This window comes from Astyanax mexicanus, chromosome 1 (genome assembly GCF_023375975.1).
Source record: "Astyanax mexicanus isolate ESR-SI-001 chromosome 1, AstMex3_surface, whole genome shotgun sequence".
Taxonomy (NCBI): domain Eukaryota; kingdom Metazoa; phylum Chordata; class Actinopteri; order Characiformes; family Acestrorhamphidae; genus Astyanax; species Astyanax mexicanus.
This window is the reverse complement of record NC_064408.1, coordinates 76,789,483-76,815,519: the sequence shown is the minus strand read 5'-3', so window position 1 is coordinate 76,815,519 and position 26,037 is coordinate 76,789,483. Positions and strand designations below refer to the sequence as shown.

General features: G+C 37.6%; 1 protein-coding gene across 2 annotated transcripts in view; it reads left to right on the top strand.

The window, feature by feature from the left end:
* The window catches only part of mylk4b (myosin light chain kinase family, member 4b), a 33,985-nt gene extending 17,303 nt beyond the window's left edge, over positions 1-16,682 (top strand). For both annotated transcript variants that reach the window (XM_007258180.4, XM_007258181.4), the window contains 13 exons: positions 9,200-9,287; positions 9,558-9,858; positions 10,819-11,048; positions 11,148-11,253; positions 12,714-12,807; positions 12,928-13,037; positions 13,242-13,383; positions 13,468-13,538; positions 13,641-13,769; positions 14,092-14,244; positions 15,201-15,279; positions 15,363-15,412; positions 15,551-16,682. In XM_007258180.4, the coding sequence (XP_007258242.2) occupies positions 9,200-9,287; positions 9,558-9,858; positions 10,819-11,048; positions 11,148-11,253; positions 12,714-12,807; positions 12,928-13,037; positions 13,242-13,383; positions 13,468-13,538; positions 13,641-13,769; positions 14,092-14,244; positions 15,201-15,279; positions 15,363-15,407 (1,548 nt within the window). In that variant the 3' untranslated portion in view covers positions 15,408-15,412; positions 15,551-16,682. The remainder of the gene's footprint in view (positions 1-9,199; positions 9,288-9,557; positions 9,859-10,818; positions 11,049-11,147; positions 11,254-12,713; positions 12,808-12,927; positions 13,038-13,241; positions 13,384-13,467; positions 13,539-13,640; positions 13,770-14,091; positions 14,245-15,200; positions 15,280-15,362; positions 15,413-15,550) is intronic.
* Positions 16,683-26,037: the final 9,355 nt, after the last annotated feature.

The window sequence follows — 26,037 nt, the reverse complement described above, 5'->3', positions numbered from 1 at the left end:
TACCTGGAGTCACTGTGACAGATATTTTTTAATTTTTAAGGACCATTAAGAATTATATTTTCTGTAGTAACTTGTAACACTTGTTTAAAGTAATTGAGTGCTTGGGTGGTTTTGATCTTTTATGGGTATTTAACAATATTCTTAGTTTGCTAAGCGGAAAAATGAAATTGTGTCTCTGGTTAAATAAAAAAGGATTGTAACACTATTGTATCTGTGAGAATATGTGTGCAAATTTGAGTTTTGATGGAGTGAGATATGACAAAAGAGTTAAATACTAAATGCCCTGACTGATCGATGTAGCTTTAGTCCCTGTCTGTCCGTCAGTAACTGAACAGCCCCTTTCACATATTTGCATAAATAGCTCTTCCTCTATTTTTTCCTTCCAGTAACAACATAGTTATTATTCTCTGTTTCTCTCTAGCTCAACCCAAAATCTACGTCATACTTAATAGTTACTGCTGTTTGTGCTATGTTATGCTCATTAATTTTGTGATTTTTGTGATTTTTTGTTAATTATACATAAAATGAAGTAATTCATTTTAATGTATCTTTATATTATCACATTTATTCTAAACATAAAAACAGTTTCAGTAAGCAACATTTTATGTAAAGGAAGCAAGTCAGTCTGGTTTGAAGCAAACTAAACTAGTCTGGAGGAATGGCATCTAATCTAAGCTTCATGCACTACGGTCAGGTCTTTCCTGATGCTATTGCGCTTTGCAACAAGGCGTGTAGCTAATAACCCCTGCATTCCCACATAAGCTGGCACCTATGCATTTCATCAAGTGTCACGGCAGAGTATTTGTAAACTCCTTCATGGTAAAATTATAATAAATATACATTAAACATTTTGACCATTATGGTAGACATTCACTTATTTATTAGCAAACTTTTTATACAAAGATAGTAATTGTGGAGCTGGAAGAATACATCAGTTGAGTCGCTCTGAACTGGATTTTTTTAGGTTTTTTAGGTGTCCCTACAATACCAAACACACACTGACACACCCTAAATGAGGCTGTGCAGTACTCGGTTGACGGCTCGCCTATAGATCGCAAAAATAGGGCCCTATATATTATGTCCCGACAGTACACTAGACTGCACCCACCCACACGCACATACATACACAGAAAAACAACAAAAGCATTTTCTCCCTTTTTACATAGTCCTCTTGTTGGAAAAAAGGATATGACTTAAGGGAGATTATCAGGTTTCCATTCCGGACAAGTCACAGTCCCCCCAGGTACTATTAATGATCCAGCCAATCACATCGCAAGTACAAACTAACTGGTGCAGAAGATCCCGGCTATTAAAAGATCATTGTGTGCTGCGGTATGTTATTGGGCCCTCTGTTCTTGTCCTTTACTAATGCTTTCTGGAGATTGAGTTACACTGTGGCATGTGGGAGAGGTGTTTATTATGTGCACTGGATCTAATCTGGGCACAGCAGAGGAAAGCATACTGTACACAGCTTTGAACTTTGGAATGACGGTACAAAAGTGTAGAAACAAGATTTTTAACCAGTTAAACCTGTTTTACTGCAGATGCATAAACTACAGTGCAAATGCTAAAAAAGCACTGTACCATACTAATACAATCTTTGTATAAATGCAGGCTTGGCAATGTCAACACTGCAGAACCATTATTAAAATGTTGTGAAACTACTTTTTTTGTGGAAGGTACTGACAGTATTAAAGTATATTCAGCAATAAAGCACTTGAGGTTGTGTGTCTCAGGTCTGCAACCAAATTACTGTCATGATAATATTCATGTTAACAAAGTATTACTGACATTAAACTAGTCCTGTCATGACAAAAAAAATGTTTAGATAATATATTGTTCCAGTAATAATTGTGATAAACAAATTTGTAATTGTTATTTTATTCAACTGATATAATGATAATATAATAGTATAATTAAGCAATAGAACACAAGAGGGAGTGTGTTATCGTGAATAACAGTACAACCTTGAGTGTTCTATTGCTTTTATACAAAATGAATAAAGAAAATAAATCAAGAAACCTCAAGAAATTCAGAATTAATATGCTTTAATATGGACTGTGCCTTTAGCCAAAAAGTAGTTCCACAAAAAGTGAACTGTAACAGAACTGTAACTACAAAAACGGTGCATGGTTTATAAAGGCTAACACCATGAACGTTACCTTGAAATCAAAATTGGGAATTAGCAAGGAGCAGTGAAAGTTAAGGTGGTTGGTAAACGCTAGGACAGTGAAATAACGCTGAAACTCCCCTCTCCTGATCCGTGGAGTCGTCTTCATGTGAAAGCTGTGCGTTTGCAAGCATTTCTGTTTGCTGTGTGGTGTTGGTTAGATAGCTGGCAGCCTAGCTGCTCCTGCAGGACTGTGGTTAGGTTAGCATAGCTTGCTTTAGCTTAGCATTAGCTTAGCTTAGCCTAGCCTATCCTAGTCTGGCCTGGCCGGGCTGGTTACCGTTCCGGCTATCAGACTGCGGCCGAGGTAACTGATAAATTGACGAGCCAGCACAGCGGGCTGCGTGCGGGCGAGCGTGCCTTGGCTGAGCGCTAGCCTGTGCTAAGCTAATACTGCTGCTGGAGGTGATAATACAAAAATGTCTTGTGTCTCTATCAGTTACCTCGGCCGCAGTCTGATAGCCGGAACGGTAACCAGCCAGGCCAGACTAGGATAGGCTAGGCTAAGCTAAGCAAGGCCACCGACAAGGCAGCCCGTCCCACTGCTTTCTAAAATGTGCTCCCATCACATTCCTGTTATCTCCGGTACTCATAGAAGGCGAAAAAACACACACAGGCGCCAGGACCATACTAACCTGCGGCCACTAATACAAGCCACGCCCACTACTACCTCATTCTCTGTTGGGCTATGGAACTGCCAGTCGGCTGTTAACAAAGCAGACTTTATCGCCTCTTATGCAAATCATCTGGCCTTACAACTGCTGGCCCTGACTGAAACTGGGATCAAACCTGAAAACACTGTTACTCCGGCGGCTCTTTCCAATAATTACTCCTTCTCCCACACTTCTCGTCCCTCAAGACGAGGAGGTGGAACTGGCCTATTAATCGCTAATGGCTTAATACATACTCCACTACTACCTGCAAACTCATACAGTTCATTTGAGTATCATGCCACACTGGTTAATACTCCAGCAAAACTTGCCATTATTGTTATCTACCGTCCTCCTGGACAAATGGGCGAATTCACACACGAACTTGACATGCTACTGTCTTCTATCCCTGAGCAAGATTGTCCCATGCTCATTCTAGGGGATATGAACATCCACAACGACAGTACCAACTTTACAGACTTCTCATCCCTCATGCAGTCTTTCGAACTGGAGCAGGTCCCCAGCCCTCCAACACATAAAGCTGGCAAACATCTAGACCTGATTTTCACTCGTAACTGTGACACCGACTCTTTAACTGTCACTCCTTTGCACCTCTCGGATCACTACTTCATGAAACTCAATATCCATATTTCAAACAAACCCACGGCTACTCCTACGATGGTCTCGTTCCGCCGAAATTTACGAGATATCTCAGCAGACCAGTTCTCCTCGCTGGTGACTGACAACATGCCCCCACCAGGCTCATTTTCATCACTCAATGTAAATGATGCCACCGATACACTCTGCTCCACACTAAGCTCCTGTTTGGACAACCTCTGTCCTCTTACATCTCGAGACATTAGCTCTAGCAAACCGCAGCCATGGCTAAAAAATAACTCACTGAGGGAACTACGCTCCAAACTCCGAGCTGCCGAAAGAAAATGGCATAAAAACCAAAAACAAGCAGACCTAAAAAACTACCAACTGCTCCTGGCTTCCTTCTCAGCCAGCATCACGACTGCTAAAGCTGAATTTTATCACAATAAATTCAGCTCCCTCACAGACTCCCGGAAACTATTTGCTACTTTTAAATCACTACTGAACCCTCCTCCTCCTCCTCCGGCTACATGCCTTACTGCTGAAACACTTGCATCATTCTTTACTGGAAAAGTGGCAGCTATCAGCAACCAGTTTACTGATGTAACATGTAGCAGTCCTACTACATGCTCTGCAGCCCGGTGTCCCTCCACCGAAGGCGTTGCGCTCTCCTCGTTCACTTCTCTCACTGAGAACGAGACACTGGCTCTCCTAACACGTAGCCGTCCTACTACGTGTCCGCTTGACCCAATTCCCTCAAACTTACTACAAACCATCGCACCTGCAATCATTCCGGCTATCACTCACACCATCAATGCCTCTTTAACTTCTGGTGTTTTTCCAACTGCTTTCAAACAAGCACATGTGACACCACTGCTTAAAAAGCCTTCTCTCAACCCCGCCCAGGTTGATAACTACAGACTGGTCTCACTACTACCCTTTCTCTCTAAAACACTCAAGAGAGCAGTTTTAAATCAGGTCTCTGGCTTCCTCTCCCAGAATGACCTCCTGGACCAGAACCAATCTGGATTCAAAAAAGGACACTCTACCGAGACGGCTCTGTTGTCTGTGACTGAAGCGTTGAAAACTGCTAGAGCTGCAGGCCAGTCCTCAGTGCTCATTCTGCTGGACCTCTCGGCCGCCTTCGACACGGTCAACCACGACTTCCTCCTAACTATACTTTCAAACATGGGGATCTCAGACAATGTGCTGTCATGGTTTAGATCATACCTCACTGGGCGCTCGTTCAAGGTGTCGTGGCAAGGACAGCTGTCCTCAGCCCACTCCCTATCCACTGGGGTTCCCCAGGGTTCGGTACTGGGTCCCCTTCTCTTCTCAATATACACTGCCTCTCTTGGTCAGGTTATCCACTCACATGGCTTTTCCTACCATTGCTTTGCTGATGACACCCAGCTATACCTGTCATTCTCACCTGAAGATAACTCAATCTCTGCACGGATATCGTCGTGTCTCTCTGACATATCCTCTTGGATGAAGGAGCATCACCTTCAATTAAATCTCTCAAAGACTGAATTTCTGGTCATACCAGCAAAACCATCTTTTCAACACAACCTCTCTATAAGCATCGACTCTCTCTCTCTCACCGACAAAGGTTGCTAGGAACCTGGGTGTTATGGTTGATGACCAGCTCTCCTTCACGCACCATGTGGCCTCGGTTGCTCGATCCTGCCGCTTCGCGCTTTATAACATCAGGAAAATTAGACAGTTTCTGACGCAACTCCTGGTACAAGCAGTCGTCATCTCACGCCTCGACTACTGCAATGCCCTGCTAACTGGCCTCCCGGCCTGCGTAGTAAAACCACTCCAAATGATCCAGAATGCAGCAGCACGTCTGGTCTTCAACCAACCAAAACAGGCACGTCACCCCGCTGCTCATTGAGCTCCACTGGCTACCAGTTGATGCTCGCATCAAATTCAAAACTCTTACAATCGCCTACAAGGTGATGACAGAACAGGCTCCCTCCTACCTGCACTCACTCCTGAAGGCTTACGCTACGTCCCGGCCGCTGCGCTCCTCCAATGAACGTCTCCTCGCTTTGCCAAACACTCACACAAAGCAATCCAGACTGTTCTCATACCCCCAATGGTGGAACAAACTACCTTCCACTACCAGATCAGGAGAATCTCTCGCCATCTTTAAGAGACTCCTGAAGACAGAGCTCTTCAAAGAGCACTTACTCTCCTAACACCTCTAACACACTAACTACTGCTAACCTCATTTCCTTCTTCCCCTCCTTCACTTCTCTATCCCTTTATTTCCCTTCGACCTCCTTTAAGCCCTATCTAAAAATGGGTTATCTAAATTCCTATTACTTTTGTACTTCATTATTGTAAGTCGCTTTGGACAAAAGCGTCTGCCAAATGAAATGTAATGTAATGTAATATCCACGGAGTGATACAGATTTAGTGTGAGATGGCCGTGCTGTTATCGGCAAATATCGGCACGGTTAGAACACTTCTCAACCAATCACAACAAACAATATAATTTATAACTTTTATTAATTAAGCAAAATAAGACATTGGAATTAAAATATACAAATATTGAATATTCCAATTCATAAATAAATAAATAAATTAATAAAAGAAAAACGTATTTTTAACTGAATGATACCAGCTTATTCACAATAATGATCTGTCCTCGCCCAGAAAGAGGGCTACATTGGGGTCTGCAAAAATTACTTAGGTTATGTCCATATATTGTACAGTAAGTTGATAACGTAATTATCAAAACAGGTTTACACTGAACATAATATATATATATATATATATATATATATATATATATATATATATATATATATATAAATTATAGTGATTTTAAACTTAAATTAAACTACTTTCCAAACTTTTGAAACGCAATTTACACCACAGGACTCTAGGAATGTTTCAGCAAATTTCTGCCAGGATATTTACAGTATTAGTACAATAATATACAGTACTATGAAGTAGTGATGTGAATTCTCTGTTTAAAAGTTATTCTAATTGGCATTATTTTAACGTTACGTAGTAAAGATAAACATCCTCTTTGACTTTGAGCCAAAGCTGTGCTCTATATTTCACTGTCCTTGTGTTCCACTGTCCTTTTATACAAATTGAATTGCTTCAGTACACCTGATGTAGTTCACTTACAGTACATTCTCACACCTGTCTGTGTGCCTAAAGCAGGAAACGCTTCATGTCCGGAATGAGAAGGACATCCTACTGTGACACACATTAACACACACACACTCATCAAATATTGGACACGTATGCACACATACTCAAATGACAAAGGCGATTCAAGGTTATTAAATGCATTAATCTTTAGTAATTGTGTAAACATGTGTATGTGTGACCCCTTGTCCTTACATGGATCAAAACAAATGTGTGTGTGTGCGTGCGCGCATGTGCATGTGTGTGTGTGTGACCCTTTCTTTAAGTCAAGTTGTTTTTTCCAACAGTCGTGAGTGACTCTAGTTTTAGCATCCTCACACCTGGCTTCTGGCTTCACAGTGGGATCAAATAGAAATATCTATTCCCTGTCAGAGCTCTTACAGTGACAACTCATATTGCTGACCAATCAGCAGTAGCCTACAAAGTGCAGTATAAAGGTTTACCCCATGGGATGGATAGCAGGGACTTTGCTCCAGGGGAGAGATGATTACTTTCTAGTTCAGCAGGCTGACTGACTCTGAAGTTGTTTCAAATTGTTGCATTTTTCTGCAAGTGGCTTCGCTTTCCGGTCCAATCAGTCAAACAACGACAAAAGATGAGTTCCAGTCTGGTTAAATCTCTAGCCAGATTTTATGACTTAAAACCTCTACATGCACAGAAACACACTGGCAATGGAGGAGGAGATGCCAAAAAATCCCAGACTGCCACATCGCATTCATCAAAGTCTTCATTCTCGCTGATCGAGGGAAGAGTTGACGCACTGTGCAGTCAGGTTGACAAGCTGCTCGCTCTACAGGAGGCGGCCATGAGCCGGTTAGACGTGATCAGTCGAGAGAAAGCTTTAGAGAAGAATGTGGAACACCTGTTGAATGTTGTGCATGGTGACATGAGGACTGTGAAGAAACAGGCAGAGCAGCAGGCCAAGAGACTGGACGCTCTGGAGCGGCTGCTCAATGCCCTGCAGCATGCTGTCAGTCTTATTGCGGAGGTGCTGAAGCATTCTCCACTCAGTGAGCTCCTCAAGAGCACCCACACACATGCTGGCAAGGGGGTGAGTGTTTAGTGGCAGACAAATAAATGGAGTCTGCACCCAAACCTTAGGAGTCTGCACCAAGGTTCATGTGTTTGTCACTCTGTATACTTAGTTTTGGCTTCACACTGCAGTTTGGAATGCGGACTAAAGAATTTTGATACACCCTGTCTTTATCCTGAAATCAACTCCCCTTTGAGTGCATGTCACACAGCAGAATGACCATTACAAATTCTCCTTTAGATTCCTTTTATTTTTGTTTATGAGTAAGGGTTAATCTACAGTTACAGTAGATACAGGAATCACCTGCTGTTTTGGTAGGTGGTGTGAAAGCACCCAAACTGGCAACTAAAGCCTTTAGAGGCAGCTCACACTAAGCCGAATAAGAGAGTCTATAAAGTACACAGAAAGTTCTAAAGTAACTTTTTAAAGAGATTACATACTTGTGTGTTGTGTGTACTTCTTGATGCCTGTGAAGGTTTGTGTGTGTCCTGCAAATTTAGTGTAGTTCTTTGCAATTCGCCTTGCTGGCAGATCTGCATGTGTTTGCATGGTTTTAAATAATATTCAAATTTTAGAAGTTGGGTTTGTTAAGCCTTGCAGAAAAGGTATTGGGACACCTGCTTGGTCACAGGTCCTCAGAAATGAAGGGTATTTAAAGGAAGTGTATCCTACTTTGATAAAAAAAAAAGTCTCTGCTGTCTAGGAGAGTGAAAGACCTTGGGGTAAGGTTCTGGATGCCTCTTGCTTTAAACTAAAAGACCAGAATCTCTATTTAATGACAGGAGTAGAATTGAGAGAAGGATTTGAGAGATAAGACTAAGAGATATGAGGAGGGAAGAAGACTGGGTGGTATTGTCATGCAAAAAAGTTGGTATAAGAAGGTGGAGATGCAAGTTTATACAACATACTAAGGGTAAGCAGCTTCAGACATCGACCATCTTCCAAATGCTTCAATTAGTTATTTTATATATTGCTTGTCTGAGAGTCAAAGATATCAGATTTTCTTAAGAACTGTAAAAGAGTGTAATTTATATAAAAAAATAATAAAAAAATAGGGTTTCAGACACTCAATAAAATCTTTGGATACAACACAATAAAATATTTTGGCTTAATCTTAAACTGAACAAAATGAAAATTTTGGCAGAAGGTTAAATACTAAATGTTTTTCTGGCAGGTTTTTATAATGTTTATAATAATTTGCTGCATAAATTAGGTAGCCTAAATATATTTTGTGGTTCCTTTCAAAGAAAATATAATTGTCCAGCCTTTCTACTTATTTGTATGACCAATAATTTCAGTTGTTAAGTGCATGTCTGGTATAATTATATTATCATTGTGAAACAAATAAAACAAACAAAGCCCAAACACAGTTTTAACCTAGCAGCTTCCATTTACATAATTTGAGCATTAAATGGGGAATTCACCAATAGAACTGCTCCAAAAAAATTACACTACAAAATTATTTGTATTTTTTTAAGCCGTATATGTTATATTCATATTTTTACATTTTAAAAGCTACTGATAAAAAGCCCAATTGTATATTTTTTACTTATGGACTATTCTTGCCATTTTTAGTTAAAAAGCAAGGATGGTGTGGAGAAGCCAAAAGTATGCTTAAAAGGGCTGAAATCCCAGAAGAAGAAAAAGCCTCCAGATGTAGCAGGTAATGAAACATGCCAGTATTCCAACTTGGATTTAAAACAAGTGTATTTCTCATACATGTGGTGATTTGTAGGCTCTTATAAAGCATTTAACTTGTAGTTGTTATATCTCCTTTTGTATGCTGGATCAATTGAGGCTCTTTTAAGCTTAAATGTGTCAGAGCAAGGCCTGAACAATTCTGACATCATTAGAAAAATATGGTGATAACCTTATTTGATAAATGACCAGATGTCATATGATGAAGACTATATTCTATATTGATTCTGTTTAGATGCCGCACAGACTGACTTGGAGGAAGTACAAAAGCTGAACCAGCAGAACGCTGAGCTTTCTCATGGCACTGCTGAGACTGCTGCTTGTGCAGCAGAGCATCTGGACTTCATTAAAGATGAGCAAGAACCTGAAGAGAAAAAGAGAGAGGAACTGCAGGCAGTGGAACAAAAAGAGGAAGCAGAGAAGGATGAGCAGAGGGAGATTAGCAATGAACAAGATAAACAGGAGACAAAAAGACCAGAGGACCTGTGTGTTCCAGATGTGCCCAGATGTGAAAGCAGTGCTGTCTACCAGGAAAGGTATCAAACAAGCCTTCACTTTATAAGACCCTCAATTAACATTTCTGGTCCTATTATTTTTTTTTGCCTGTCAAGAATGGTTTAGTGACAAAATAAGAATAAACAGTGAACCAGTTCAATGAACCAGGTAACCCACCTCTATTGTACACCCAGACGTTTGAAGCTGTAAAATGGTTAAGTAATATATTGAAAAAGGGGCAGTTTCACTGTGTTTATGTAGGCAAATAATGACATTTTTAGATACAGGAATGGACATTATTAGCATACATAGACAATGAATAGTATGATACTTACTTTTTGCCGTTTTTAAGCATATAACAATGACAGTTATGTTATCCACCACTTCCTTACCATCCATTGATCTTATCAGTTTATAAATCACCTTTAAATTGTGATTGAAAGACCCAGTTTGTGCACACACTCAAAAAATATAATATGAAAAATATAATGTGACCAATACAACAGAGAGACTTTACATGAAATGAATACACCTCTTAGTCAAGATCATAAGTATAATGTTTTCTGTGTATGTATGGTAATGTAAAGGATAGTAGGAGAAGTATATAAATATCAATCTATGTGAACCAGTTTGGTTTCCCATCACTTTATGCAGTACTAGATAAGATGCACTTTAAATCGGTTGAATGTGTGGTTCAGGATAAACTTACGCTGAGCTGGGGCTGATTGGCTACTGATATATAGCTTTAAACAGACAAGTGATCTAAAAGTAATGTAATTAGATTAAACTATAAAGCAATACATACAATATATTATATTTTTATTATATTTATATAGTTACATACAAAAAATGTTAAATACATTTCTAAAGTAATCAATTTTGTAAGTAAACTGAATCAGCAACAGTTTAAACATGGAACCCTGTGTACATCACAAAAAGTTTATCTTTTTTTTGTTGTTGAGATTTCTTTACTTTTAGTATTCGTGTGTTTGTGTGTGTAGCTCTGAAGAACACTGTGAGTTGACTGGCAGCACTAAGAGACGAGTCACAGAAGAGAATCTGGAAAAAGATGACCTTAAAAAGAGCAGGGTGGAGCAGAGGTCAGAGGAGGTGGAGGGAAGTGAGGAACAGAAGTCAGAGGATGATGCTGCCAAAGAGGGAACAAAGGAACCAGAAGAACCAGAAGGGGAGAAGAAAGAAGGAGAGACAATAGCTGAAGAGTACATAATTGGTACTGGATTTTCCACTATACAGTGGTGTCGTTCTATAGGCTCGCTTTAAGCTAAACATTGACAGATTTATAGTTTTTTCTTTCTGCTCTTTTCTCCAGATTGCTCGCCTCCACCTCCTGCACCTTTTGAGCACCGTGTGGTGACATCAAAAACCCAACAGATAACTGCATACTACACCATCAACAGAGAGGAAGTGCTTGGAGGGTGAGTTAAAGACAAAAATAATAAAATAAACCCAAATATCTAAATATGACCTAAAGATTATCCCTAAGACTCCATAATAAGTGCCAAAAAATTTGTGATTCCCCTACTGTTACTTGTTCTTCCCTGAACATGATTCCCATGGTGCCATGTGAATGTTCTGCAATGTGGCAAAGCCAGTACTCATTTTTCTCAGAAGGGTGAAGGACTAGGTTACTTTCAGTGCTGTCATTAATATACACCCACAGGTTATACACCCACACCAAGAGTGTAAATGTACAGTACTCTTAGGAAGAGAGTGAGACAGTAAGAGAGTGAGACAGTAAGAGAGAGAGACTTGGAGAGAAAAGAGAGTGTCACGTCTCTTGTGTCAGGTGGTATATTTTTACTGCAGTGAAAGTAAATCCCGAAAGATCAAGTAGAGCTCTAGGGCCTAATCCTTCACTATGACCATTAACTCCCTCCTTCCTGTGCCTATTCAAGAGAAGTTCATAATGTACTTCATGCTGGCCAGATTCCAGATTCCATAGCAGGCAAGACAACTGACAGGTATTATGGAAACATTCGAATTGATATTAAAAATGGCGAGAGGCAAATCATAATAAAGGTCATCAATAAGTATTATTATATTAAAACTACCACCCTTTTTATACAGTAATTGTCCATTATATTAGCTCCACTTTTTGTGTTGCTTTGTTTGTTCTGACACCACAATAACTAAATAAAACAAAAAAATATATATATGTGGCAGTTTATTGTGTTCTTTGACTAGTCAGAGATTTGGAGCGGAATTTGTTTGGTGTGGATCATCATAATGTGTCATAAAATGGAATTAAGATTATTTTATTTTATACAAGAGTGACAATATCTGTTATATGTATAATATGGTATGCAATGCCAGGATCTTACTGCACAATACTGTAAGTACACATTTCTAGTTAAAACACTTTATACTTTATTACCTGAATATATTTAATATATACTGACTACCTGAATATACTGAATATAGACCAGGTTATTCCATCAATGTATTTTTTTTTTGCTTCCCTGATAACACGGGCATATTCCAAGATGACATTGTTAGGATTTATGGGGCTGGAATACTGAGAGAGTGATTCAGGGAGCATGAGATCATCATTTTCACACATGGATTGTTCACCACAGAGTCCAGAACTTAACCTCATTGAGAATCTTTGGGATGTGCTGGAGAATACTTTATGCAGTGGTCAGACTCTACCATCATCAATGCTGCAAGATCTTGGTGAAAAAATAATGCAACACTGGATTGAATAAATAAATATTGTCAAATTTTTGAAACAATGCCACAGTAAATCTGTGCTGCAATCAAAGCTAAAGTCGGTCCAATGAAATATTAGTGTGTGACCATTTTTTTTGTGGTGACTTTTTTTGGCCAGGCAGTGCATATTATACTCTATTTACAACCTAGCTTTGTGTCTTTTTAGTGGGCGTTTTGGAATGGTGCACAAGTGTGTGGAGAAGTCTTCTGGTCTCACATTGGCAGCTAAGATCATCAAAGCCAGAAGTCAGAAAGAAAAGGTAAATCCTTTAACCAGTATACCAGTATTTTATACTCACTAAATGTATTATCAGATCTTTTCTGACTGAGAAATATACTGTAGCACATTTCTGAATGTGATTTGTGATATGTCTTGTCAGGAGGTGGTAAAAAGTGAGATTGAGGTTATGAACCAGCTGAATCACGCTAATCTAATCCAGCTTTATGCAGCTTATGAATCTCGCTATGATGTCACTCTTGTGATGGAATAGTAAGTAAAAAACACACACACACACACACACACACACACAATGCCCAAAAGTTCCTGACAAACAATCAAATTACACTAATGGGGACTTCCTACATTGGATAAGCAGGTGTCTATGAAGTTACATACACAGACTTATGATTAATAAAGTACAAAAAGGCCAAATATTATTTATACAGGTATATTCATATGTGTGTTTGTTTTCAGTGTTGAAGGAGGAGAGTTATTTGACCGAATCATTGATGAGAACTACAAACTAACAGAGTTGGACACAGTACTGTTCATCAGGCAGATCACTGAAGGACTGCAGTACATGCACAAGATGTACATCCTGCATCTCGACCTGAAGGTAGCACATACTAAATAGACAATATCCACTCATTACTGATAAGTAACAAATTATGCTAATGCATATCAATCCTTGCTTTTTCAGCCAGAAAACATACTCTGCGTGAGTCGAGAAACAAATAAAGTCAAGATCATTGACTTTGGCCTGGCGAGAAGGTAAATCTGCTGGTGTATTACTTTATTTAAAGAAGATAACCCACCACCTTTACCCCCCGCCAACTTTCCTTGTGTTTTATGCTCCTGGCTCTCCTTCTTTAGATATAAACCAAGAGAGAAGCTGAGGGTGAACTTTGGTACACCCGAGTTCCTGGCTCCTGAAGTGATCAACTATGAATTTGTCTCCTTCCCAACAGATATGTGGAGCTTAGGAGTCATTACCTACATGCTGTGAGTGCCAGGTCTAATAGTTTTGATTTACCTCCAGCACTTAAATGGATTTATTTTTAGTGTAACATTTAGTGTATGTCTCTTTTAGTATAATCTAGGCTGTAAGTTCGCTTGAGTTTACACTGAAATGGTTTTGTGTTATTCAAATTAGGCTGCAAGCTTTGCTTTTTGTGTGTATTACTGTAGTTAACCCCTTAAACTACCTAAACAAATACTACGCTTATTATCCAGTATGTACTATTATATATAGATATATGTGACCTAGCTTATAGTAATTCTATTTATTGTGCAAGATGTTTACTGTGGAACTGCATGTTCACAGGCTAAGTGGTCTGTCCCCTTTCTTGGGTGACGATGATAACGAGACACTGAACAACATCTTGGAGTGCAAATGGGGCTTTGAGGAGGCAGAGTTTGAAGACATCTCTGAGGAGGCCAAAGACTTCATTAAACGCCTTCTTGTTCAGAGCAAGGGGTACGGGGCTGTGTATTGTTACCATATGTGTGCTAGTTCTAATACCAAATCTTATCATTTAATTATAGACATTTGTTCCTTAAATTTTTGAAATTGAATTACAAAAAAAAATATTTTGTGCTTGTTTAATTCATTTAATGTTATTATAAACATAACTATACATATGCTCATCTAGAATTATAGATCAGTTACACATCACAATAGACCAGCAACCAGCTGCCTAGCAAGACCCTAAAAAACCACTAAGCAACATCATAGCAATGCCTGAAACAATATAACAATCACATATCCACACTGTAGCACACATCTAATATTCACTTTGCAACACAATAGAACCTACATGGAATATCTTGGCAAACACATTTTTAGCAGGACCATTTTTTATAAAAATGACCTGGAATATTATTGGGATGCCTTAGCAACCACATTGCAACTCATAGCAATTTTATAGCAACCAACTGTTTGGATAAGGAATCCACTTTAGATGTGCAACCTTTCTACACTATTAATAGTGTAATAACTTAGGCCTTTCACAATAACAATAATATATTGACTTAAACAATATAATTAATATTGTAAAATAATTTTATGCCACTCATTATCACTACTGATAATATAATCGCATAATAATTCAAGTACCCCAGCAATGGACTTTTAATTGATAATAATATTCAGACAATGGAATGCTGAACGTAATGCAAACACTGTTTTTCACTTTAATTTATGTTAATGAGCTGTCCTCATTGGAAGTTTTGACAGTATTTGATTGTTTATTTCTGGTACAGTGTAGTGGTAATTCACATTCTTATCAATATGCTAAACCAGCATAAATCCTTGTTCTAGACTTGTTATACTACATTTACCTGCTTCTGTACCATGCCTAATTTTAGAGCCAATCAGCATAATGCCTTAATCCCCAAATGGCTTGAATGTAAATAGGTGTTTTGGTTCTGTAGATGGAGGATGAGTGCGTCTCAGTCACTGAAACACCCCTGGCTGTCGGACCGATCACTACACTATCGTCTCCATCAGAAAGTAGGCACCGTCTTTCCAATAAATGCAGTGGTAGTTTGTAGTACAATTTTTCGTCAGTGCTGATAAATCTGTTTTTGCTGCAGAAGAACAAATGCCACTCCACCCGAGCTCCTCCTCCAGAGAGCTGAAACAGGTAACACCCTGCCCTTCAATTCCTCAAACGCACCTGTTCAGATTCTCACTCTTTATTATCTACTTGCAGAATAGATATTGAGTTACACCAAGCCTAAGCTTGCAGCATTTTTTTTTCTTTTCTTTCTTTATTTGACAGACGGTGTACTTTATCCTCCTGGAGCCAGGAAGTCAAACTGGACCAACTACATACCTGAACTGCCACCCAGCTGCTATGTATCCATGATTAGCTATTACAGAACAGAGGTAGCATAACTCATGTATGCTTTGAATCCACAAATAAGATTATGTTATAAAAAAATTGTAGATGATACAGAGCCCAGAGTCCACACTGTCAGGTCACACTATACTTCTGGCAACAGATATTGATGTCTGATATACAGGAAATATATTTCTTTATAGCTTACAGTGTTACAATTGCTGTATCTGGCATACGCACAACTCTAAAACAGTACAAAAGCCACCATTTATTTAAGTCTTATTAATGTCATATTAAGTATTGTGTTTGGTTGCTTACATTGTGATATTTATAAGGCATGTAAAATGTTGAACATTTTGTTTTTACTGTACCAGTATTGTGTATACTTAAGAAATGAACACAGAACAATGTACTGTCATTTACACTTGAAAATCTTTCATCGCCAAAATCCTGCCAGTAAACGTTGTACTGTCTGCAGTTTTAGTTCAAAATATTAATTACTGTACAATGTAAAGAAGAGGTTTAAAATAGACCATTTTCTAGTTAACTGCAGTTATCTTAGAAAAGTTCTCCTAGCTCTGCATTTTAGTTTGGTCAAAACTGCATATTTAACTGAGCACTACATATTTGTAAATGAGCTTCCGTGTGTACAATTTGAATTCACTTCCATCATATAGAGGGATGCCTTCCTACTCTCAGATTCAAAGACCACAGAGGGCAGTGGAGTTAATGAGATTTGAAGTCTGATATTCTATAGACAAGCAGGCAGTTAGACAGTTTTGCCACTCTACAGCTGTGAAGCTACGAACATAACTGTAAAAGCAACAATACACTGTCTGAGCAACAATACATTTTAATTTGATGTATGTTTTAATTTATGTTTTTTTTAAGCAAAAGGTAAAATGTTTTTATAGTGTATGCATACACGAATGGAAAGGTAAATTTATTCAGTTTATTTAGTGTAATTCTACAGCTCAAGAGCAGCCCAATGATCAGAGGGTCCTGCTTATAAGATGTTAGGTAATGATAGGTTTAAATCGTAGCAAGGGCTCAGAGCTCCATTATCAGAAGCTTCCCATGTGATGGGGAAGATCTAACCTACAGAAGAAAATAAACACCCTATTATTAAAACCAAGATATTTAGTCATTTTCAACTGTAGCTCATTTACTAATGTTTTTTTCGAGTCTGATGTGCTACTAAATCTAACTATCAGGTTGTCTTCTTTAAATGGATAGATACTTTATTAATCCCAGAGGGAAATTCTAGTCGCTTTACAATGGGACAAAACAAACTGGCTGAGAACATAGTTCTCTGTTTGCTCAGCTGAGAACACATCTGTTGCTCTCTTTATTTTGTAAATATGTAAGAACATAATAGATCATGTAGTTCATTTGGCTCACTTTACGTGCACATTTTCACGCCATGTCACAAATCCAGCACCCTCCACAAATTTGCTTCTAGGTGTGTTAGATATGGATAAAGGTTTTATGGACAAGGACATGGTGTTTTTCTCTCTTTTAATCCTGAACATATTGGGCTGATTTCCCACACGTAGGTGAACCTTATGCCATGGCTAAAAGTTTAGTGATCTTAGTTGGGAAATCAATGGGCAATATAAATGTGTCCAATACTATGTAGGCCTAGTTGGATAGATAGCTACATCCTGAAAACAAGCTTGGTAAGTTTCCCATGTAAATCAGCTTCCTATATGATTATATCCCCTGATCAAATCAGCTTTGTACATTTTAGAACCAGTGTTTCTGTTTCTGATGTGCATGGTTTCCAAATTTCAGCTGTCACCTGAAACACATCAGCAGCTTCTGTTTTTGACAGCCACTGGTGTTTATCCGAGACCAGCTTCTTCAATTTGCGTCAATATCTGCTTGTAGAGATGCAGGTCTTACACACATGATCCAGCTAAATACTTTTTTTAGCCTAATCTTTATCTGCCGTGTGTGTGTGCCATTGGCTTGAAACTCAACAAGATCACCAAGCAATCGGGCAGATGCTGTATTCTGTAACAAAAAGATTTAGTATATGATAGACTATATTCCAAATTAGTAGTAATTACTGAAACCAGCACATTACAGATGTGACAGATAAAATCATGTTGAAATTTTTCAAGATCATGTGAGACTGGGATGCTGCTGCAGGCTCTTCATTGTAAAACTGCTTTCACACTCACAGCTGCTGGGTATTCAACTCACCTTCCATGAAGGCAAACCCATCAACAGAACACTACCTATGTTTTTAACATTAGTTAGATATATGTACGTTTTCTAGCCTGTATCCAAAATGTACTTGAAATGCAAAGTTTGAATAGTTTTCTGTTTAGTGTGTACATATACAAGATGGAAAAAAACTCTGAACAAACTGTCACCTTTGACTCCCATATGTTCACTGGAGTTTGTTAGAAGAAAGTGACGGGGGTAGTCTAAATCAAGTAGGAATACATCAAAGAACAAATCTGAGACAATTGTTATGGTAGAATACTAGAAGCCTGTTGAGTTTGCTCAACACGATTTTTTCATAGCCATACAGAGCAGAATCATTTTTAAAATGTTCAATGCAGTTGGTTTCTTTTTCTAGACTGTAGAGTTTATTGTCACAGATTTCTTTTGTTCTGTTTGGTTTGATGTAATGTGAAATATAACTTATTACCTTGTGCAAAACAAATAAAGAAAAATAGTAATAATAAAAGTCTTTTGTCAGTATATTGTTATAGTGTCACAAATGCTGCAATGAATGTGTGACAGTGTTAGTAATAAGTTTCAACAGACAATACAGGAGTCAAAAGTCAATATGACAGCTTTCAAGATGTCATTTTCCCTTCGGATTCACATATAGATGTTCTGGCAAGGGCTGGGAGATTATATATATATAAAAAAATACTATAAATAAATAATAATAAAAATTATATAAAAATTAAAAGATATCAACTACTGTTATTTTTTTTGTATTTTAACATCAAAAACACAAGATGCTGTATAGTAATATAATACAGGAAATTGACAAATCCTGCACCTAACAGCTGGGGTTATGCATAGGGCTCAGCCAGGATCTACTACTCACTCAACTAACAACAATAGCAAAACCACCACAATCTGATACTGGCTCGACAAGAATCCAGAAGCATAGCCTAACACTATGTTCATGGTCCATTGCCTCAACTGCCAAGTAACAGACCTACCAAAAAATAACCTATGAACAAACAGAATCCCTCCTTAATCTAAGCTCACTTCCTTTAACTATGGCAACAACACACTTACCTAAGCACAATCACACACAATAAATCACATTATAAGTTGCGTGAGCAGAACGCAGCAACCACTACCATCTGATACTGGCTCGACAAGAATCCAGAAGCATAGCGAACTATGTTCATGGTCCGTGCCTCAACTGCCAAGTACTCAGACGTCTACAAAAACTCATGAGACAAATTATTACAAGAGCAGGACCACACCAATCCCCTTCATCCAAACTCTAACACAAACTTCAGTGCAAGCTCTTCTCAGGGGTCATCAGGCAGGCATAGATTTAGATTTAAATAGTAAATAATGAAATGTGTATATCTTTTCTGTCTTAGCATTTTAAGTGTAGGAATATTTTGCTTATTTTAGATATAATGACCTTAATCAGTCTTACTTAAAATGTCACCTTATTTTAAATCATCAAATTTGTAAGCACAAAAAGTCACCAGTCACGTTATTCTGATTATTGTGTCCAAATCTAAGACGACAACCTAATGATATGTGCTTGATATAATTATTTAAAATTTTGGGACGTCTTTTAAGAAATTTGTTTACCCCATTGGTAGATTTATTTTTGCTTAATATAAATATATTTGTCTCAAATTACATATATTTTGTTTACGCAGCTAACATTTTAACGTTGAATCAACATTTATGTTATGGTTGAATCAACTTTGGATGTGGTGTTGATGTTGAAAAGTTTATCAACGTTAAAATGCAACACGTAAATGGCATGGTGAAGAATTGGTGCCCAATTAAAAGCAATTGCTGCAAAAGAAAGTAAAACCACTTTTTCATTAATCCATCCAACCTTTGTTTTGAAATTGCATGGTGATGAAATGTATAATACTAATTCAAAAGGTTGAGGACATTATGTTTATTCAACGTTATATTTTTAACGTTTGCACAACCATTTAACATTACATCTTATAGTAACGTTGAAACAACAGACACTACTTCAATCATATTTCAACCACATTTTAACGTTGAAGGTCGGTTGTGTACTAGCTGTGTACTTTTGTAGCGAAATTATATACTTTTTTATTGCTAACCTAAATTACCTACTGAGACTGTGCTAGCCCATTATGCTAAGTATGTAGCTAGTTAGGTAACTTAGCAAGCGAGCGTTACTGGGTGTTGTGAGTATGAAGCAGTCTCAGGTGTTTGACCTGCGAGTTAACAGGTTATGGCTGTCCTGCTGTGTTTGAATTTACTACATACATGTCGCTGTCAGAAGGAGCGAGAAAAGACGAGGCTGAAGTTGGTTTGATATTCGCAGCTCCAGATTCGTTTGGCTCGATATTCGCAGCCTCGTATTCCCCGGCTGAAGTTGGTTTGATATTCGCAGCTGCCGCTTCACTGAACCACCGTGAACTAAAGGGAGCGTTCACAAACACCCGCTGTTTATATTAAACACCTCACAGATCAACACTGAAGGAGATAGAATGAAGAAAAGCAGTACAGCTGTTTATTAACAATCTAAATATACAATATCGTATTAAATGTAATTTTGTATATTGTAAAATATTTATTTTAATTACTGAATTTATAATTATATATTACAATAAATAATTAAATATATATTTAATAAAATTATATTTTAAAAGCCATTGCGCTCAAAAAATATGAGGCAGATGTTCAAGTGTGATTTTGAAGAACTTTTTCATGTTGGGCCAGACCAAATACACATGATCTGAAGAGTACTAGTCTTCTACTTTAAGGAAAACCTGGAATTAGCCTGGCCCAAGCTGATTTTATACTTTAAAATTAACTGGCAACATGGAATAACGATCCATAATGCACAAAAAAATTGAATATAAAGCTGATGTTCTAGTGTGATTTTGAAGGACTTTTTAATCTTGGGCCAGACCAAATACACATGATCTGAAGAGTACTAGTCTTCTTCTTTAAGGAAAACCTGGAATTAGCCTGGCCCGAGCTGATTTTATACTTTAAAATGAACTGGCAACATGGAATAACGATCCATAATGCACAAAAAAATTGAATATAAAGCTGATGTTCTAGTGTGATTTTGAAGGACTTTTTAATCTTGGGCCAGACCAAATAAACATGATCTGAAGAGTACTAGTCTTCTTCTTTAAGGAAAACCTGGAATTAGCCTGGCCCGAGCTGATTTTATACTTTAAAATGAACTGGCAACATGGAATAACGATCCATAATGCACAAAAAAATTGAATATAAAGCTGATGTTCTAGTGTGATTTTGAAGGACTTTGTAATCTTGGGCCAGACCAAATACACATGATCTGAAGAGTACTAGTCTTCTTCTTTAAGGAAAACCTGGAATTAGCCTGGCCCGAGCTGATTTTATACTTTAAAATGAACTGGCAACATGGAATAACGATCCATAATGCACAAAAAAATTGAATATAAAGCTGATGTTCTAGTGTGATTTTGAAGGACTTTTTAATCTTGGGCCAGACCAAATACACATGATCTGAAGAGTACTAGTCTTCTTCTTTAAGGAAAACCTGGAATTAGCCTGGCCCGAGCTGATTTTATACTTTAAAATTAACTGGCAACATGGAATAACGATCCATAATGCACAAAAAAATTTAATATAAAGCTGATGTTCTAGTGTGATTTTGAAGGACTTTTTAATCTTGGGCCAGAACAAATACACATGATCTGAAGAGAACTAGTCTTCTTCTTTAAGGAAAACCTGGAATTAGCCTGGCCCGAGCTGATTTTATACTTTAAAATGAACTGGCAACATGGAATAACGATCCATAATGCACAAAAAAATTGAATGTAAAGCTGATGTTCTAGTGTGATTTTGAAAGACTTTTTCATCTTGGGCCAGACCAAATACACATGATCTGAAGAGTACTAGTCTTCTTCTTTAAGGAAAACCTGGAATTAGCCTGGCCCGAGCTGATTTTATACTTTAAAATTAACTGGCAACATGGAATAACGATCCATAATGCACAAAAAAATTTAATATAAAGCTGATGTTCTAGTGTGATTTTGAAGGACTTTTTAATCTTGGGCCAGACCAAATACACATGATCTGAAGAGTACTAGTCTTCTTCTTTAAGGAAAACCTGGAATTAGCCTGGCCCGAGCTGATTTTATACTTTAAAATGAACTGGCAACATGGAATAACGATCCATAATGCACAAAAAAATTGAATATAAAGCTGATGTTCTAGTGTGATTTTGAAGGACTTTTTAATCTTGGGCCAGACCAAATAAACATGATCTGAAGAGTACTAGTCTTCTACTTTAAGGAAAATCTGGAATTAGCCTGGCCCAAGCTGATTTTATACTTTAAAATTAACTGGCAACATGGCCTACCGATCAATAATGCACAAAAAAATTGAATATAAAGCTGATGTTCTAGTGTGATTTTGAAGGACTTCTTAATCTTGGGCCAGAACAAATACACATGATCTGAAGAGAACTAGTCTTCTTCTTTAAGGAAAACCTGGAATTAGCCTGGCCCGAGCTGATTTTAGACTTTAAAATGAACTGGCAACATGGAATAACAATCCATAATGCACAAAAAAATTTAATATAAAGCTGATGCTCTAGTGTGATTTTGAAGGACTTTTTAATCTTGGGCCAGAACAAATACACATGATCTGAAGAGAACTAGTCTTCTTCTTTAAGGAAAACCTGGAATTAGCCTGGCCCGAGCTGATTTTATACTTTAAAATGAACTGGCAACATGGAATAACGATCCATAATGCACAAAAAAATGTAATATAAAGCTGATGTTCTAGTGTGATTTTGAAGGACTTTTTAATCTTGGGCCAGAACAAATACACATGATCTGAAGAGTACTAGTCTTCTACTTTAAGGAAAACCTGGAATTAGCCTGGCCCAAGCTGATTTTATACTTTAAAATGAACTGGCAACATGGAATAACGATCCATAATGCACAAAAAAATTGAATATAAAGCTGATGTTCTAGTGTGATTTTGAAGGACTTTTTAATCTTGGGCCAGAACAAATACACATGATCTGAAGAGTACTAGTCTTCTACTTTAAGGAAAACCTGGAATTAGCCTGGCCCAAGCTGATTTTATACTTTAAAATGAACTGGCAACATGGTATAACGTGCCATAATGCACAAGTTTTTTTATGTAAAGCTGATGTTCTAGTGTGATTTTGAAAGACTTTTTCATCTTGGGCCAGAACAAATACACATGATCTGAAGAGGACTAGTCTTCTTCTTTAAGGAAAACCTGGAATTAGCCTGGCCCGAGCTGATTTTATACTTTAAAATTAACTGGCAATATGGTATAACGAGCCATAATGCACAGAAAATTTGAATATAAAGCTGATGTTCTAGTGTGATTTTGAAGGACTTTTTAATCTTGGGCCAGAACAAATACACATGATCTGAAGAGAACTAGTCTGCTACTTTAAGGAAAACCTGGAATTAGCCTGGCCCGAGCTGATTTTATACTTTAAAATGAATTGGCAATATGGAATACCGATCCATAATGCACAAAAAAATTGAATATAAAGCTGATGTTCTAGTGTGATTTTGAAGGACTTTTTAATCTTGGGCCAGAACAAATACACATGATCTGAAGAGTACTAGTCTTCTACTTTAAGGAAAACCTGGAATTAGCCTGGCCCGAGCTGATTTTATACTTTAAAATTAACTGGCAACATGGCCTACCGATCCATAATGCACAAAAAAAATGAATATAAAGCTGATGTTCTAGTGTGATTTTGAAGGACTTTTTAATCTTGGGCCAGAACAAATACACATGATCTGAAGAGAACTAGTCTGCTACTTTAAGAAAAACCTGGAATTAGCCTGGCCCGAGCTGATTTTATACTTTAAAATGAACTGGCAACATGGAATACGGATCCATAATGCACAAAAAAATTTAATATAAAGCTGATGCTCTAGTGTGATTTTGAAGGACTTTTTAATCTTGGGCCAGAACAAATACACATGATCTGAAGAGAACTAGTCTTCTTCTTTAAGGAAAAACTGGAATTAGCCTGGCCCGAGCTGATTTTATACTTTAAAATGAACTGGCAACATGGAATAACGATCCATAATGCACAAAAAAATGTAATATAAAGCTGATGTTCTAGTGTGATTTTGAAGGACTTTTTAATCTTGGGCCAGAACAAATACACATGATCTGAAGAGTACTAGTCTTCTACTTTAAGGAAAACCTGGAATTAGCCTGGCCCAAGCTGATTTTATACTTTAAAATGAACTGGCAACATGGAATAACGATCCATAATGCACAAAAAAATTTAATAAAAAGCTGATGTTCTAGTGTGATTTTGAAGGACTTTTTAATCTTGGGCCAGAACAAATACACATGATCTGAAGAGTACTAGTCTTCTACTTTAAGGAAAACCTGGAATTAGCCTGGCCCAAGCTGATTTTATACTTTAAAATGAACTGGCAACATGGTATAACGTGCCATAATGCACAAGTTTTTTTATGTAAAGCTGATGTTCTAGTGTGATTTTGAAAGACTTTTTCATCTTGGGCCAGAACAAATACACATGATCTGAAGAGTACTAGTCTTCTTCTTTAAGGAAAACCTGGAATTAGCCTGGCCCGAGCTGATTTTATACTTTAAAATTAACTGGCAATATGGTATAACGAGCCATAATGCACAGAAAATTTGAATATAAAGCTGATGTTCTAGTGTGATTTTGAAGGACTTTTTAATCTTGGGCCAGAACAAATACACATGATCTGAAGAGAACTAGTCTGCTACTTTAAGGAAAACCTGGAATTAGCCTGGCCCGAGCTGATTTTATACTTTAAAATGAATTGGCAATATGGAATACCGATCCATAATGCACAAAAAAATTGAATATAAAGCTGATGTTCTAGTGTGATTTTGAAGGACTTTTAATCTTGGGCCAGAACAAATACACATGATCTGAAGAGTACTAGTCTTCTACTTTAAGGAAAACCTGGAATTAGCCTGGCCCGAGCTGATTTTATACTTTAAAATTAACTGGCAACATGGAATACGGATCCATAATGCACAATTGTTTTTATGTAAAGCTGATGTTCTAGTGTGATTTTGAAGGACTTTTTCATCTTAGGCCAGACCAAATACACATGATCTGAAGAGTACTAGTCTTCTACTTTAAGAAAAACCTGGAATTAGCCTGGCCCGAGCTGATTTTATACTTTAAAATGAGCTGGCAACATGGTATAACGAGCCATTTTGCACAAAAAAAGCCACTGTTCCAGTACAATTTTGAAGAATTTTTTAATCTTGGGCCAGAACAAATACACATGATCTGAAGAGTACTAGTCTTCTACTTTAAGGAAAACCTGGAATTAGCCTGGCCCGAGCTGATTTTATACTTTAAAATTAACTGGCAACATGGAATACGGATCCATAATGCACAATTGTTTTTATGTAAAGCTGATGTTCTAGTGTGATTTTGAAGGACTTTTTCATCTTAGGCCAGACCAAATACACATGATCTGAAGAGTACTAGTCTTCTACTTTAAGAAAAACCTGGAATTAGCCTGGCCCGAGCTGATTTTATACTTTAAAATGAGCTGGCAACATGGTATAACGAGCCATTTTGCACAAAAAAAGCCACTGTTCCAGTACAATTTTGAAGAATTTTTTAATCTTGGGCCAGAACAAATACACATGATCTGAAGAGAACTAGTCTTCTACTTTAAGGAAAACCTGGAATTAGCCTGGCCCGAGCTGATTTTATACTTTAAAATGAATTGGCAACATGACATGAAAGCCATTTTGCACAGAAATAATGAATATAAAGCATTGATTTTGAGAATACCAGAACACTTCATCTCATGTGTATTTGGTCTGAAAAAAAAGTCCAAAATCATACTGGAATATCAGCTTTAAATAATATTTTTTTTGTGCTGCCATGTTGCCAATTAATTGTGCAGTCTAAAATCAGCTCGGGCAAGGCTAATTCCAGGTTTTCCTTAAAGTAGAAGACTAGTACTCTTCAGATCATGTTTATTTGGTCTGGCCCAAGATGAAAAAGTCCTTCAAAATCACACTGGAACATCAACTTTACATAAAAAAATTGTGCTTTATGGATCGTTATTCCATGTTGCCAGTTCATTTTAAAGTATAAAATCAGCTCGGGCCAGGCTAATTCCAGGTTTTCCTTAAAGAAGAAGACTAGTACTCTTCAGATCATGTGTATTTGGTCTGGCCCAAGA